General features: G+C 43.1%; 1 protein-coding gene and 1 pseudogene across 1 annotated transcript in view; one reads left to right on the top strand and one right to left on the bottom strand.

Annotated features, from left to right (window-relative positions):
* The window catches only part of LOC114861868 (NLR family CARD domain-containing protein 3-like), a 34,910-nt gene that overhangs the window by 8,317 nt on the left and 8,335 nt on the right, over nucleotides 1–18,258 (bottom strand). Inside the window, 3 exon segments of the mRNA XM_029161538.3 lie at nucleotides 9,136–9,309; nucleotides 9,517–11,377; nucleotides 11,513–11,727. Coding sequence (XP_029017371.3) covers nucleotides 9,136–9,309; nucleotides 9,517–11,377; nucleotides 11,513–11,727 — 2,250 coding nt within the window.
* On the top strand, nucleotides 14,539–14,657 carry LOC114863314 (5S ribosomal RNA; annotated as a pseudogene).

Below are 18,258 nucleotides of genomic sequence, written 5' to 3'. Positions count from 1 at the left end.
ACAGTTGCTGTCAACATCTACATGAATGTTAAAGTCTCCCACTACAATGACTTTATCTGTGCTAAGAACTAAGTCAGATAAGAATTCAGAGAATTCAGTTAAGAGGAAGCCACAACTGGCTTCTGAGTTTTAGAGTCTGGGTGAGAAAGGCTCAGAGTGAGGCTCTCAAATGAGTTATAACTATGTTTAGGTTTAGGAGTAATTAATAAATCTGATTTATAAATTGCTGCTACTCCTCCACCTCTACCTGTACTTCTTGGAACATGATAGTTGATGTGACTCATTGGAGTCGACTCATTTAAAGTAACATTTCATCCTGCTGCAGCCAGGTTTCAGTGAGACAGAACAGATCTATGTGATGGTCACTTATCAAGTCATTTATTAAAAAGGAGTTAGATGAGAGAGATCTGATATTTAATAAACCACACTTTATTAACTTATTAACTTACTGTTACTTTGTTCTGTAAGAGGAACTGTTTTGATGTTTATTAAATTCTGATAAGTCACTCCTCTTTGATTTGTTTGTGACTTGTATAGTTTAGGTGGTCGAGAAGCAGACACAGTCTCTATGCGATAACTAAGGCTAAGAGTTATCGCATAGAGTAAATAGGTAATGCACCTTTCAGTTGGCTGCCACGCGCCTTTTAAAAGACAAAAAAAGAAGAAGTCACTCACTGTAAGACGAATTGACATGGGGCCATTAGGTTTCAGAAAGTGCTCAGTTGTTGTTTGTTTCCAACCAGCATCGCGGCCTTTTCATTTTACCAGTCAGAGCAAGAAAGAAGAACTTTATGGATTAATTTTATTGTAAATGGACCGGTGCCGGCACTGCTGCCCAAATGCTTCTTTGTGTGTGGACAACATTTCACCTCCGTCTGCTTTGAAAACGAGGGTATATTTATTACTAGGCTTGAGGTTGAAGAAGGACTCTGTTCCTACAAGATGTGATCCACTTGCTGCTTCCCCAAATGTAAGTACATGCTTGATACTTATTTGATGTATGTACTCCAGAAGTTTCTTTGGTTATAATCTAGCTTCCCTCCTGTGTAAGGAATGCTAATGGCTAGAACAGTTGATTCTAACAGCTACAGCGACAGAGAGAGTGTTGCAAGGTGCTGCCACGCAGTTCAAGCCTCTCCAGCATTTGTCTGGTTCAATTTGTGTGATATATGATACTGAGGTTAATCACTCAGCTCACATTTTAGCTGCTAGCGCTATTTTAGCGTTAGCGGCTAGTGCTAGCCCTCCGCATGACATTCAGTACAACTTGGGTTTGGCTGCAACAGTAAGTTGTGAGAGTCAGCTGTGTTTCTAATTACTACCAAGCCTGTAATGTGTATGTCCTAACCCATCATAAGTGTTGCTTATCTAGTCAGCTAGCTGTAAATGTGACATGTTTTTTTATACAGGCTGGCGCATCCCAGCTACCAAGACGTGAGGAGGTTGCTTCTCAAACTGACACGCCACTGCAGGCTGTTGACACATGGCTACTGTAGAAGAGTTGTTGCTCAACTCAGGAGCAAAGATATGTACATTTAACAGCAGTATAACTTAGCTTCCGAGCCCCCATTTAAACCCTATTAATTAATTAGGATCCAATTGGGCATATTCCAATTAAAATGGTTGTAGTTCCTCAATGGTAAGGGCTACAATATTGAGCTTGGTGTCATTGGAAAGGACACTTCTTCTAGTTTTCAAAGAAAGAAACATAATTTGTTACAGTTATATAGGAGAAAAAACAAAAGAAACACAAACCTGAAATATTTTTTTGATTAGCCCTCGCCTAGATCCTCGCCTGGATTTTTCCCTTTATAGATATAAGCAAATATCTCCCTGGTGACTGGTCTCAAGACAAAAAGACAAAAGGGATCTAAAAGAATGAAGCCTTTTGCATTTATATATGAAGAAATAAATCAAATAGTGTTAAAAACCAGTAAATGGGACATTTTTTAATTACTTTTATGATTAATTAATTACCCCCCCCCCACACCAAATTCCGCCTGGCCCAGGTAACCCTAATAGGTGACATCTCTGGCCTGGATCATCCAGAGACACCAGGGAGGGCTCAAATGAAAGCTTACAGGCTGTAAAAATACCCTATAATGCTATATTCACGTTCACTATAAACTAATATATTATATGTAACAATCTGGGTCAAAAAATCATAGTTAGGAAACAGCAGGCTTCACTTTTTTGGGCCTTTGACCTGGCTGGTTACGGCAGGCTGAGCGCCCCTCCCCCACTCATCGTATATCTACGGAATCAGCGCTTTCTCTGCTACACGGCTGCAGTGTCCGTTTTGTTCCAGCATTTACGGTTATGGTTAACTCTAGAGGCCTGTAAGTGGAGGGAGGGGGGAGGGGTAGGGTTGGCCCACGTGTGCTAGACCAGTGTTGATGTACCGTGTGTTCTGGACCAAAACGCTTTATTGGATTACATTCTCTGGATCGTAACAAACAAAAAAAGACCACACAGCACGTGATTGAGCGCGATTTGAAGCTCAGAAGTCGTCTAAAGTAAGTGATGGAAAATTTATGGATTTATGGTTATTGTTTTTGAGCGTTTGGTGACTGCGCTGTGGTTGTTGTAGCTGGAAATGGTTTATAGAGTCGGAAAGACGAAAGTCTAAGCTTTCCAACGGTGTGCAGCTTGTGTCGCTGAGGTTTAGCAGCTAGATTGTACGCAGTCATAACTCGCATGATCCCCTGGAGTGTCCGTCAGGAGGGACAGCAGAACTTAAGGGGATAACAGTTTGTTGGCCAATAGGCAGTTTTATTGGACAAAGATTTTGGATTTCACATTTTATTAGTTGTAGTATTCATAATCTGATCTATGTTATTTGATGTCTGTTTATGGGTAATTTGTAATTCTAGTGTTATGATGCAGATTACGTGCAAAAGCTGATGGAGACCATCTTCAATAAAGTCCTGCTGAACCCAGGTCGTTATATGGAGGACCTTATTAACATCCCTGTCCCATCGGCCCTCTGAGCAGAATTTGAGCAACCTGATAGAAAGGAGGTCATTAATGCCATGCCAAGATTTAACAAACCAGCACTATAAAAGCTAAGTTGAAAACGTGTTTGCTCCAATCACCATATGTTGGTCTAAGTCCAACATAGGTGCCTTGTCCCTCTGGAAACACTGCCCTGATCCCCGAGGCCATGGGAATATTGGATGACAACTTGGACTCTTTACACTAGCAGTCCCCAGCACCAGCTGACAAAACTTCTCTAGGCTAAATACCTGTAACAACTTAAGATACACACAGATATAGTACTGTCAAATTCATGAAGAAAAAAACAATAACTACATTTCTATTAGTTATATATTAGCACTTAATATATCATACATCTTACTAAAAGCAATTAAAAATACATTACGTCAATATGTACATGTTTGTAAATCAGAGTTCCCAGGTACATTATGCAGTGATTAATTTGTAAATAGTACACATGCAATATCTTGACAGCAACAGCTGCTGTCATACCATGCCTCTGTAGGCATTCACAGTGTGGGCTTCCTCACACTGGGGTGGTCAAATCACCAGTACTCCTCCTCCAGAATGTTGATCGCTAACTTCAGTACTCGGAGCTGTGCTTTTAAGCAGGGTGCTTCCCCATAGTCTCTCGCGAGCTCCGCAAAGCAAAAATGAAGGTCCTGAGGTCCTCAGGCAAACTGGGTCAGGTGAAATCCAAGGCAAAGTAAAACAAGGGAATAAACTACTTCTTATGAAACAAAACCAGCAAGACTTGAAACTAAATCTGATCATCTGGGAGCTGGCTGGGTCCAATTCTGGCCAGATTGTTCTGTCAGGAACGCTGGGGAGACAGGACCCAAACAGTGTGGTGCATGGGGTGGGAGGGGTTATCCATGATGGATGTTAGTTTGGCTAAAATCATTTTATCCGCTATCTCCTTGATAGACTCCAGTGTGCAGCCCAGGCCGGAGCCAGCCTTCTGAACCGGCTTGTTGGTTCACTTCCTGCCTCTGCCTGCCCCCCGCCCAGCACACAACTCCATACAGGACTATTGAAGCCACCACAGTGTCATAAAAAAGTCCTTAGCAGCCGTCTGCCCACACCATTGTCCTTTCCTCAGCAGGTGGAGGCCAGTCTGGCCCTACTTATACCGAGGGTCTGTGTGGTTAAACATGTCCAGTTTGTTGTTAAGGAGAACACCCAAATATTTAAATGTCAGACTCAATGTCTGAGCCCCGTATATTCACCGGTGTGTGTGGTGGAGGAGACCTTCTGAAGTCAAAATAACTCCTTAGTTTTGCTGGTGGCACCATCAAAGCCAATTATGAGTAGCCCTGTTATCAAGGTCCAAAATATGAATAGATTCTCTGCATCCTCTATGGACAGTGACTCCCAGGGGACTCCAGGCGCATAAGCGCTGTTAGCTCGTCCAGCTTGGTCGCTTCTCATAGTAATGGATGGTACATATGGCTTGTAATTCTGTCTTCTCTCCCGGTGCTTCACTCCAGCTCTGCAGCATTGTCATTTCCTCCGTATCACTGCTGGAATCTCTGGCTTTCCAACGTGAAGAAAGTCTCAGCTAAGAGCTAACAGCTGGTTGTTGGAGAACATATATTTTCATTATATTTAATATATTTTCGTCGTCGGGTCGGTAAAATAGGTCCTGATCTTCCAACCAGCGGCGTTGATGACAAGATCCAGGATAGGAGCAATACAGCGACAATAGGTGAGTGTCCATAATTCCAGGATAAATAACTGAGGGTTGACTGGTGCCATAATTCCAGCGTTGATTAAGATCGACAGGGTTGACTGTAATTCCAGCGTACTCGGGTTAAAACGTGTGAATGACTGTGTGAATGGGTCTGTTTAGGGTGGAAACCTAACGATGATAACGCAAACTCTACATCTGACCATTGTCCCTAAGCGAATTGAGCTCCTTAGTGGGAGTCGCAGGGATTGTCCTGTTTGTTTTGTTGTTCTACTTGGTTTGGATCAAAGTTGAGAGTTTGGTTTGTTGGGACAGCTACATCCATAGAAAACTAGTTTCTGTAGAAGCTTGGTGTAGTCAATGATCCTTGCAGACACTGTGATCGATTGTTGATCCTGACTAGAAGAATTTTACATTCAAATACAAAATATAGTCCGAATGGGTAACGGGAAAAGCAAATCTACCACCATGGAGGGTGACTCCATGTACTGATGTACGGTCAGTGTGAGAAACTGGTTGAGAGATTAAAGGTTGAAGCTCTCAACACACTCGCAAAGCGGCAAATAAAGAACAACACCTGCAATTGTTGGCGGCTGTGAAGTGGCGAGAGCAGGCAAATAAGCGGAGACAGGAACCAACTAACCAATATGCCCAACCCACCTACTCCAGGGGGAGCAAATCAAGAATAGAAGTAGCAAACCTTCATTATGGGGCGACAACAGCCACAGGTGCAATTGATAGCAGAGAGACAATTTATTTCTTCAGACCCTGGACTGAGGCAGACTGCACAGATGCTTGCAAAAGCCCAGGCGACCCAAAATTAGATGTTAGACGCCTGGGTTGATAAGCAACAGCAGCTGATCGATTCGTTTGGATTCAACGTTTGGGAAGTTGACCAAACTTTAAAAAAAAATCTCTGACCTTTGACTGGGGCAGAGTAAAGAGAGACTGTACAGGCAAATATGCACGTGATGTAAATCTGCCAGCTAAGAGTGGTGCATTAAAAAGCCAAGTAGAGAAAGTACATGAAAACATGAGAAGGTTGTGGAAGAAAACACAATCTATGCCAAGATTGCACAATGTAGACAAAAAGAGGGTGAAGATGTGTTTGAGTAAGGAGCGCGGTTAGAGGAAGTGTTCAGCGGTTTAACTGAGGACACAGGTGATGCAGCAACTGAAACAAGCGTTGATGGCAGGTTTTCATCACACCATAGCTGACTTCATCAGGAAGCATGATGTAAACCACAGCTAATGTGCCCAACACCATGGACTATGCTTACCATGCATATGAAATCATCAAAGGAAAGAAACCATGTTTCTTTCTTAACGGTACGCGACTCACTTTTCTCTGTGATTCAGGAGCTGACAGAACTGTGCTAAGAGACCAGATTCCAAGGACCCTTTTACGCCTCAATCTTCGGCGGGGTTCCACATTACCTTGAGATACAAATACTCACCAGGGCCAGATTTCAATTATGATACTCAGGTTTTAAGTTTGGGCCCCAAATGCATGACCCTAAATGCCATGTACACTGACCGGAAGGGCATGAGAGGGTGTAAAGCTCAGCTCACAAAGCAGGCACACAAACTCTTCCGAGTGCAGGGTTCTACCCCTCATGTGTCGGTAACCAAAACCCCACATCAACAGTGGACTGACATTGGGGACACAGATGTCACTGACACTGGACACTGACATTTAGACCGTCACAGATCTCCTTCTGGAAAGAGATCGGAGGTGGCTGGCTAATAGACGAACCTACACGCTTCATCTATAAGAAACCTTTAGGATAGGTGATAACTACGTCACCCCGGGTCTATTTGGATGTCCCACATGAGACGGTAGAATGACTTGCGTTGTGCACATTGCCAGATCCCACTCTACCACATGTTCCAGATTCTTTTTGGTCGAAAGGGAAAGCAGATGTAGGATTAATGACCACTGCCACACCAGTGGTAATTAAAGCTAAACTGATCATCGACCCCGCCTAGGTCAGTATCCATTGAAACCAGATGCGTTAACCGGCATTAGGCCAGTAATTGATGATATGATAAAAGTAGGCATTATCGTTGAATCTCCAGATGCTTAGTGTAACACTCTGATTTTTGGTTCAAGATCTAAGAGCAGTGAACCAGGCAGTCGAGAGTCGTGCTCCATGTGTGCCAGATCCCCACAATTGCTTAACCAGCTAAATCCAGATAAGCAATGGTTCACAGTTGTAGATCTGGGCAACACATTCTTTTCCATACCATTAGCCTAAGAGTCACAGGGATGGTTTGGGTTCACATATCAGGGAAAGATATACACCTACACCAGGTTACCACAGGAATATTGTGACAGCCCGACCATCTTCTCTACAGAAATACAGAACTGTCTTAGAGACTTTGAAATTCCAAGCCACAGTCAGTTGTTAGTTTATCTGGATGACATTCTAATTGCTTCTGATACAGAGCAAAACAATGAGGCCTCTGCAACTGCACTGTTCCGCCATCTGGCAAAGACGAGGAACAAAGCTTCGCTATTAAAGTTGCAGTGGGTTAAACAGAAAGTGACCTTTCTAGGACATGAGCTGTCATCTTGCGGACGCAGTTTGACATTCGACAAAGTAGGAGGCAGCAGAAGGCAAACATGGTGTTTTGGCCTTGACAGTTATTTCACAAAGTCTCGCCTTTAGACTTTCAGGTGATTAAGGATATGCAAAGCCAATCACCGACCTCAGAACAGACACAATGGATTAAACTGGTTATTTCACAAAACCTGTTCCACACCATTGCTATGTTGAGTCATGGGCCTTGCCATGTCTCCACAGGAGGAATGATGAGAATGGTGGAACAGTACTTTTTTTACACATGGGTTTAACTTTCTATGCCAAACAGTTTTGCAGAGCGTGTTTAACATGCTGCAAACATAATGTACAGGGGAATGAGAGACCTAAGAGAGCACAGTTTCCAGAGGCTTCTCATCCTTTTCAGTTCCTACATGGACTTCATTGAATTGGACTCAGAGAGGGCCTGTTGCTAATGAAAAAGTGATAGTCACTCGGGACCTGCCTAGTTGTTCGCATGGGCCTGGGACCGCTGGCACCGGTACTGGTTTCCCCTGGTGTTTAGAGAAACAAGAGAGAGAGGGGGCTGAACCCATGGGAGGATTATCTGATGGAGTGTGTGTGTGAAAATTGGTACTGCATGCTGCACTTATATTTCAAACGAAGTTAACACCAATGTTTCAGCAGCCCTAGGAGTGATGAACAATCTGAGGAAGGCCATGTCACAAGATGCACATCCAGGATTCCGTGATGCAGACTGGTTGTGCTGGCTCCTTTCAGGAGAGTGGTGGCATAAATTGTTGTCGCACCAATGCTTGGCATGTTCTTCTCTGTCTTCCTTTTCACGGTTTGCTGCATTCCGTGCCTGAGAGCCATGGTCTACTCGGCTGTCTCAGACACGATGTACTCAAACACGACTACTATGACACGTGAGCTTGACTTCGAATTTGTGCTTGAACCTTAGTACTAAGGATTTTACAAGAGATCTTACAAGGTTTATACATTGTAGTGACGTTCACATTAACAACTGATGAGAGATATGATACCGATGTTTAATTGTCCTTGTAATGAAAAACAGGGGGAAAAGTTGGAGAAAATATATTTTCGTTTATCTTTTTCATTTATCATTTTCCATTTATCATTAAAGCTTTGGCATTTGCTGTAACTTGTAACCACATTGACATTTGTGCTGACATCTAACCACATGCCACCTGCTCTAACCACAGTGCTTACGTAGGTATTGTCATATACAGTACGAAGGACAATTTTATAATAATGTTGCGATGCATATTTCCTGTTCTAGGTATTGGATTGTAGAAGTTTGACATTGAACTCACGTCTGTACTCCTACTCAGGCAAAAGTGCTAAAACCGCAATAGGGGACAGCACCTGTTTGTATTACTGTGTAAATTTGTGTGTTTCCTACATGATAACAAGTGCACCAATTATATGCTATCGAAGGCGTGCACAAGCATCAATGAAATGTTGTGCTTTGGGAAAGTTCGTTGGAGTTGGTGGTCTCTGAGTGAAGCGCTTACAACGCTAAGATCTCAGACGAACTCTCCTTGTGCAAGTAAAAACTGGTTGGCTCGCAGTTGTTCTTTATGGTTCTCGTCTCTGTGCGTATCAGTGCTGTTGTGGTGTTTTTAGACCCAACACTGGTCCTGAGTGTAAGCATTGGAGTCGCTTTGAAAATACAAATAGTGTGGAAGAAAACATTAAAAAACAAAAAGAAAAGAACACAAAATGACAGAGCTGCTGAGACTTGCTGTTACATACGCAGCGCCATCTTGATTAAATGAGGTTTCTGACACATACAGTATGGGTCTCCTTTCTCTCCAGATTCAATTGAAATGACAAGCTGAAAAACTGCTGCTAAGACATCAATCAGAAAAAAACACTGACCTCAGAGTCTCCAGTCGACAGTGAGGACCCTTCAGTCCAGCACACAGAACCTTCACTGATGAGTCCTGAAGGTCATTGAAGCTCATGTCCAGTTGTGTCAGATGTGATGGGTTAAACATCAGAGCTGAGGCCACAACTTCACAGTGGGTGTCTGTGAGTCCACAGCCAGAAAGTCTGTGGTCACAGAAAATACAAAGTCTATAAATGTGAACTGACTTCTGACCGTTGATGCCGAAGTAGCTGTAGCTCAGTCGGTCACATTGATTGCTAACTGTGCAGTGTGAAGCTTGGGCTTCTCTTTGTCCACATGTCAACATGTTCAATGTGATTCATGTTGCTTTAGAATACATGTATTAATGAGCACATCAACGTTGGACTTACTGAGCCTTCCTGCAGTTCCTCACAGCAGGGATCAGTCTCCATCGTCCCTCATTTGATGTTGTGTTGTACTGGTTCAGGTCCAACTCATCCAGAACCTTCTCTGACATCTGCAGCATGTAGGCCAGAGCTGAGCATTGAATCAAGGAGAGTTTCTTCTCTGATCTGTTCTCTGACTTTAGGAACTCTTGGATCTGCTGATGGACTGAGTCGTCATTCATCTCCATCAGACAGTGGAAAATGTTAATGCTTCTGTCAGGAGAGACATTGTTCATCTTCTTCAGGTTGTTGATGATTCTCTGGATGGTTTCTGAACTGTTCTCTGTGTGACCCAACAAACCTCCTAAGATTCTCTGGTTGGACTCCAGACAGAGGCCATGAAGGAAGCGAACAAACAGGTCCAGGTGGCCACTTGGACTATGGAGGGATTTATTAATTTCTCTATTCAGGACAACATCCAGAGATAAAAAAGTTTCAGGAGGAGTATTATCTGTGCTTTGACTCCTTTTAAACCACAGTTTAATCTTTCTAAGAAATGATTCTTCATGTTTGGAGGTTTCTAGGACGTTCTCCACTTCCTCCATCTTCCTGTTAATGTAACAATGCATCATGTGAACAGCAGCCAGAAACTCCTGAACACTCAAATGAACAAAGCAGTAGACTGTTTTTTGAAAAATCACACTCTCTCTTCTGAAGATCTCTGTACAGACTCCTGAAAGAACCAAGGCCTCTGTGATGTCTAGACCACACTGCTCCAGGTCTTCTTGGTAGAACATGATTTTTCCTTCCTCCAGATGTTTGAACGCCAGCCTTCCCAGCTTCAGGAGAACTTCCCTTTCAGCCTCAGTCAGCTCCTGTAGACTCGTCTCATGTCCCTCATGGTACTTGTTCCTCTTCCTCTTCGTCTGAACCTGCAGGAAGTGTGAGTACAGGTCCGTCAGGGTTTTGGGCAGCGCTCCTCTTTGCTCTGTAGTCAACATGTGCTCCAGAACCGTAGCAATGATCCAGCAGAAAACTGGGACCTGACACATGATGTGGAGGCTCCTGGACGTCCTGACGTGTGAGATGATTCTGCTGGACAGCTCCTCTTGGCTGGATCTCCTCCTGAAGTACTCGTCCTTCTGGGCATCAGTAAAGCCTCGTACTTCTGTGACCCTGTCCACACACATAGGAGGGATCTGATGGGCCGCTGCGGGTCGGGAAGTGATCCAAACCAGAGCCGAAGGAAGCAGGTTCCCATGAATGAGGTTGGTCAGCAGCACATTGACCGATGACTTGTGTGTGATGTCAGACACCAGCTCCCTGTGGCTGAAGTCAAGTGAGAGTCTGCTTTCATCCAGGCCGTCAAAGATTAACAGAAGCTTCAGGACAGCGAGCTGCTCTGCTGGGACCTTCTGGAGCGTTGGATGGAAAACATGGAGCAGCGTGAGAAGACTGTGCTGCTCATCTTTGACCAGGTTCAGCTCCCTGAATGACAGCAGAACCAGCACACTGACATCTGGGTTTTCCCGGCCCTCTGCCCAGTCCAGAGTGAACTTCTGCACAGAGAAGGTTTTTCCAACTCCAGCGACGCCGTTGGTCAGAACCAGTCTGATGGGTTCGTGTGGGTCAGAGGAGGCTTTAAAGATGTCATGGACCTTGATGGTAGCCTCATGAGGGGTCTTATTCTTGAAAGCTGTCTCCAGCTGCCTCACCTCATGTTGGGTGTTTACCTCTTCACTCTTTCCTTCTGTGATGTAGAGCTCAGTGTAGATTGTGGTGAGGAGGACTGCACTTCCTGTTTCAACTCCTTAAGTCACATGTTCACATCTGCTCCTCAGACTGAGCTTATGTTCATCTAAAGCCTCCTGCAGAGCAACATCTGCTAAAAGAATTAGAAACAACAAAGACTGAATTAAAAGAGACACTTGTTCAATTCAAGTGAAATACACAGAACAACTGTGAATCTTTAAAATCAGTGATACAAGTATTGATGTTATCATCACATGTTCAGCCGTACTTTGAACTGTGCTGGTCTGACGACCGATCTGCAGTTCAGCTCTTGTTCTGATTCTATGTCCACATTGGGGACAGGCGACGTTTCCTGATGGTCCACACTGGTCCCAGTATGAGATGATGCACTGTCTGAACTGAACTGGTTCCTTCAGAACCTCTTGACACACAACACAGCAGGACGGCTGCTCCTCCACAGGAACATGACTCCAACTCTTCTCTCTGTCAACACAGTAGTTCACAGTAGTTTTTAATCAGCCACGTTACAGGCCCTGTTGAAAAAAAACCCATTTGAATTGTTGCAAAAATCTTTCTGTGATCTCGAGTTGCAATGTCGACTCCTGCGGCTTATAGCCAAGTGTGGCCTATATATGAAAAAACCTAAAGACAGCCTATCCAGCGGTCTGTGGGCGAGAGGCGGGGTAAACCCTGGACAGGTCGCCAGTCCATCGCAGGGCAACACATAGACAAACAACCATTCACACTCACACTCACACCTATGGGCATTTCAGAGTGCACATTTTTGGATGCTTGGTGTTGCATATGAATTTAACTAAAACAATTTGTAACAAAATCATCAATCAATCAATCAATCAATCAATCAATCAATCAATCAATCAATCAATCAATCAATCAATCAATCAATCAATCAATCAATTGAGTTTAAGAATTGTTTTTTGTAAAAATAAAAAGGCCCTTGTTTGGAACTTTGTATTTCATGGCTTACAATGCTAGACAGCTAACGAACTTAGAGGCCCCCTACCACGATCGGCCTAGCTCTCCCAGTACTCCCACTAAAGTGTTGTATTACTTGGATCTTTACCAGACCAAGACAACCGGGGCCTTTTAGTTTCAGATGTAAACTGCCTAAGTACAGATGTATCAACATCCCCTAAGTATAGATTTCCACATGTTTTTATTCATACTTACCAATCAACATAGAATTGAGCGCAGGTGTAGCAGACCAGCGACACGCCTCATTTTAATTAATATATATATACAGTCTACGTCTGCGCAGTAGCCGAGTGGGACCATGTGTACAGGTATTAATGCTGCAGGTTCCGCACTCTAGCTTAAATAAATAAATAAAAGTGGTCTGACATGAAGCTGGACGTGAAGCAAAGTTTACCACAAAAGTGTCACTAAAACCGGCAGAGGGGAGGAGAAAACGTTTAGATCCCCTGACACTGTGTTCAGCAACTAATAGGGAGTCTCTACATTAAACCACCAACTAGTGTTGATGCTGAGGACAGGATTATATAGCACACACACACACAAGAATTAATATTAAGGCTGTAGATTATTTACTGACCAAGAAACCAACGTCTCAAATCTGATCCCAACCACACTGTTTATTAAAATGAATGGATCATGGTTAAACCTTTACACAATGTTGCTGACTGTAACTGCATTTGCGCATCAAAGATTATTTGTACGTTGAAGAATTAAAAAACTGTCTTCTGTTGACATATGTCATTCCATCCTGTGAAGGTGCTTCTATAGCGAGTCTGATCAAATCAGATAATTTGGCTCTCGATGCAAACTGTGCTTTAATTTTGCCCTGATCAACCGTTGTTCAACCACACAGCTGGCTCGGCTCAGGGTCCCCCCTTGCCCCCTTGGCTAGAACCCTAGTGTGGTCAGCAGCTGGATGTGTAATAGATCCTCTATTAGATCATCTAACAGGGCAGAAGAATATAGGTTTGTACCGTTTTGAGCATATTTTTACATCATGTCATCTAATTGCAGTTGCGAGGCTGTATAATAATTGTTAGTCATTTTTTCACCGGTGTGACTAATGTAATGGGAAATATTTATACAAAGTTGTACAAACAAGTACCCTCTCTCCCTCTCGTCCTGTTCTACATCAAGTTTAGACACTTGATGTTCCGTTTGACTGATTAATAGTTTGTGATCTATGTCAGCCTTTCTCACCTTGGCCTCTGGCTCCCTTCTATCTGATTCCTCACCAGACCAAGGCCAAAAAACCTAAGTCCATCTTGTCTTTGAAGCTTAGTGTTCCTTCCTTTGTGATAACCAGAAACCGATGATGCAGTAGTGAGAATGTAAACACTCACTCGTGATGAGAGTTGGCACAAGGAATTTGATTTGTCCTGAGAGACATTCCACCTGGGCCAGAGAAAGAGGTTAAAACACTAGCATGCCTACAGGGCAGTGAAAATGGCTTTTTACGAGGCAGTCGACTAGGTGAGTAGGAGGATTTTAAATTTTATCCTACATTTTACAGGCAGCCAGTGCAGAGAAGCTAATGTAGGAGAAATGTGATCGCTTTTTTTAACTTCCATCAGAACTCTGGCTGCAGTTTTTTAGCTGCATTAGCTGTAGGCTGTTTAAAGAGCTGTTAGGACATCCCATGAGTAAGGAGTTACAGTAGTGCAGCCTAGAGGTAAGAAATGCATGGATCAGTTTCTCTGCATCGCTATGAGAGAGGATGCTTCTGATTTTAGCTATATTTCTAAGATAAAACTAGGTGGTTCTGGAGATTTGTTTAATATACGATGTAAAAGAAAGATTCTGGTCAAAGATGACACCAAGGTTACTCACAGTAGAATCTGAAGCTAATGTTATGTCATCCAAAGTAACTCTGATTGGACAGTATCTCTGTGATTTTTAACAATAATAACAACCTTGGTTTTATCTAAAGTTTTGGTACATCCAGGATTTGATGTCTTTCAAACAACTTTCAATTTTGACTAGTTGATCTGTTACATTTGGTTCCAAAGACATATATAGCTGACTATCATCTGCAAAATTTATAGAATGCTTCCTAATAATATAACACCTAGAGGAGACATGTATAGGCTGAACAGAATTGGACCAAGAACAGAAACCTGTGTACTCTATTGCTAGTCCTTGTGCATGTGGAGGATTTGTCATTAATATGAACAAACTGGAATCTGTTCAACAAATAGGATTTAAACCATCCCAGTGCTGTTCCTTTAATTCCGATTCTATGTTCTAGTCTTTGTAATAGAATGTTTTGAACAATTGCATCAAATGCAGCACTAAGATGCTTACGGCCATACCACCCTGAGCAAGCCCGGTCTCGTCTGATCTCGGAAGCTAAGCAGGGTGAGGCCTCGTTAGTACTTGGATGGGAGACCGACTGGAAATACCAGGTACTGTATGCTAAACTGAAATTCTTATTGTTGGGCCTAAAAATCTGAGAGAGACGCTATCGAGTCAGATAGCCATCCTGGATGGTATAACATTAGCTTCAGATTCTACTATGAGGAACCTTGGTGTCAATCTTTGACCAGGATCTCTTTTTTACATCATACGTTAAACAAATCTCCAATACCGCCTACTTTCATCTTAGAAATAAAGCCAAAATCAGAAGCATCCTCTCTCAGAGTGATTCTGTGACAACCGTGGCGTGTTGCTACGCCACGGGGTGTTGCTGCTGCATGTTCCTTTCGGCAAGCTCCGTTTTCCGGTTTCAACAGGTGAATGGCATTAAGGGGTTTTTGTATTTAAGGAGCAACTTGACATTAGCCTAGTCGCTGGTGTGTTAGCGTAAGCTAAAGAGATCCTCAGTGTGTCCTAGCCGTATTCTATCCTGACTGTGTCTTGCACAAGTAGTTCTCCGTAAGTATCCTGCATATCCATATGCATCCTCCATATGTTTTGCTGTTGTGCGTACGCCGCTAATCGTTACGTTGACTGTTGGCCTGCCGTTGAGCAGCGTTTTGTTTATTCCTATACTTCCGTTTGAGCGTTGTTATTGTTATACCTGTCCTGCCATTTGAGTAGCGTTTTTGTTTATTCCTATACCGCCATTTGAGTAGCATTTTATTTACATCTGTTCTATCTTATGAGCAGCCGTTGTTTCCTACGTTGTGTTGCTGCGGGTTTTGTCTATCTTCCTGACTGTGTCCATTAAATTCGCTTAACTGTGCTCAGCCTCTTGTCCTGCTTTTGGGTACCAGTCTTAGAAGCCCGACCGCCTGGGCGTAACAGATGCAGAGATATGGTCCATGCATTTGTTACCTCTAGGCTGGACTACTTTAACTCCTTACTCATAGGATGTCCTAACAGCTCCTTAAAAAGCCTATAGCTTATTCAAAATGCTGCAGCCAGAGTTCTGACAGGACTTAAAAAGAGAGATCACATTTCTCCTATGTTACTGTAGCTTCTCTGTACTGGCTGCCTGTAAAATGTAGAATAGAACTTAAAATTCTCCTACTCACCTACAAAGTCCTCAATAATAAAGCTCCTTCTTATCTTAAAGACCTCATAGTTCCTTATGCTCCCAGCAGAACTCTTCGTTCTCAGAGCGCTGGGCTACTTGTGGTTCCTAGAGTGTTTAAATGTAGAACAGGGGGCAGAGCTTTTAGCTACCAAGCTCCTCTCCTCTGGAACCAGCTCCCTCTTCAGGTTCGAGAAGCTGACACACTCTCCACCTTTAAGATTAGGCTTAAAACCTTCCTTTTTGATAAAGCTTATAGTTAGAGATGGTTCAGGTCACTGGCAATGATTGTTAGTCACAGGAACCATCTCTTAGTTAAGCTGCAATAGACATAGACTGATGGGGGACTTAATTTATACACTGAGCTCCTCGGTTTCCTTCTACCTTTTGTCCAATAACCTACCATCATAGTTCTATGTTCAACTAACCTTGTCTCTTTCTCTCAAGTAGTTGTGCTTCTACCCCGCTCTCTCTCTCCCTCCCCCACCCTGTCCTCACCTACAGGTATCATTGCACTCAAAGTTTGGTGCCTGTGATGGGCAGCTGTGGATCCATGTGGACTATCCAGCCTGTATCCAGTCCCTACCCCTATGTCCAACCGTCCTGCCTGTGCTCTGTTGTTGCTGTACTTTTCTTTCTCTCTCTCCCCTCACCCCAACCGGTCGAGGCAGATGGCTGCCCACATCCAGCCTGGTTCTGCTGGAGGTTTCTTCCTCGTTAAAGAGGGAGTTTTTCCTTTCCACTGTTGCTGTCAAATTAAATGCTTGCTGTATGTGGGATTTGTTGGGTTTAGTTGTGAAAGGCCTTAAACCTTACTTTGTAAAGTGCCCTGAGATAACTTTGTTGTGATTTGGCGCTATATAAATAAAATTGAAATGAAAATTGAATTGAAAGATCTAACAAGACAAGGACAGAGACCAGACCATTGTCTGAAGCTAAGAGAAGATCATCAGTGACTCTAACCAGAGCTGTTTCTGTGCTATGATGTTTTCTAAATCCTGACTGAAATTCTTCATACAGGTTAGTCATACTCAGGTGGTGATAATTGTTTAGCCACGCTTTTTTCAAGAATCAAGAATTTGAAATTGGCCTATAGTTAGCTAGTTCTTCAGGGTCCAGAGTAGTTTTTTTCAATAAAGGTTTGATCACTGCCACCTTAAAAGCCTGTGGTACATAGCCTATTAGTAAAGATTGGTTGAAGAATAAGAATAAGAAAACCTTTAATTAATTGTACAGTCGGATCGATGATGATGATCAATTTGATTTAATATGGACGAGCTGATTAAAACTTCTTTAAGTAATCTGGTTGGGATTGGGTCTAAAAGACATGTGGACAGATTGGAAAAGTTAATTATTGAAGTTAACTCCATATGAGTTATGGAGAAGACGCTATCTAGGTAAGATAGAGGACTTGGTAAATTTAGAGTTGATGGACCTAGAGGGTGATTTCTGTCATTTGAAGGAAGTCACTGCTGAATGTTTTCTCTAATGGTGATAATTCTATTAGTAAAGTAGTTCATAAAGTCATTGCTGCTGAGATTTTAGCTGGTAGTAGGCTCAACACAGCCATGACACGTCAGCCTGGCTACAGTGCTGAAAAGAAACCTGGGGTTGTTTTTGTTTTCCTCAATTAAGGAGGAATAATATGTTTTCTAGCAGCATGAAGTGCTTTTTATATATTATTAGACTGTCCTTCCATGCAATGCAGTTTACATTTATTTTGTTGGAACGCCACTGCCTTTCTAGTTGTCTGGTCCTGTGCTTTAGGCTGCGGATCTCCGCAGTTATACCATGGAGCTAACCTCGTCTGATTCACTGCCGTCTTCTTCAGAGGAGAAATGTCTTCCTCATCAGTGTCATGGACTCAGTCATTGCACCACTGTTTATGTTATTTCTGGTTTTATGTTTTTGTCACTTCCGCCTCAGTCATTGTTAGTTTCTGCCAGCCTTACTTCTGTCAGATCTCCAGTTTCACTTCCTGTTTTAGTTTAGCAGTTTGTCACATCACTCTGCCTGCGCTAACTTTACTTCCGGTTTTTATTCACGCACCTGTACCCAATTCATCATCACTCCCCAGGACATTTAAGCACCACCTGTGACAGTTGTTATTCGCCAGATCGTTGATTCATTGTTCTCACGTTCCAGCATTTGTCTAGTTCAGCTTATCCTGTTGTCGACCCTGTTACGTTTTTGACCATTGCTTCTCGCCTGATCCTGACCAATCTCGTAAGTCACTCTGTTACTGAACTCTGCTCGGTTCTGGACCTGTCTACGCCCGCCGATTCTGTTCCTGAGATCTGAGCCCTTTCTGGTATTGACTCACGCCTGTCCTCGGACTCGATTTCGCCTAATCCCTGTGGTGTTGTTAATCTGTGTCTACCTGTGAATGACCTGGACCGTTTTGTGACCTGGATTCTGTCATTAAAGACTTCCTTAATTATATCCACTGTCTACCGCGTCATCGCTGTGCATGTGGGTCCGATCCTTGCCGAAATCTGACAACTTCCTGTTCCAGACTACTCACCTGTTTCCCATCTAGCCAT

This window comes from Betta splendens, chromosome 9 (assembly GCF_900634795.4).
Source record: "Betta splendens chromosome 9, fBetSpl5.4, whole genome shotgun sequence".
NCBI lineage: Eukaryota > Metazoa > Chordata > Actinopteri > Anabantiformes > Osphronemidae > Betta > Betta splendens.
This window is presented reverse-complemented; position numbering and strand designations above follow the sequence as displayed.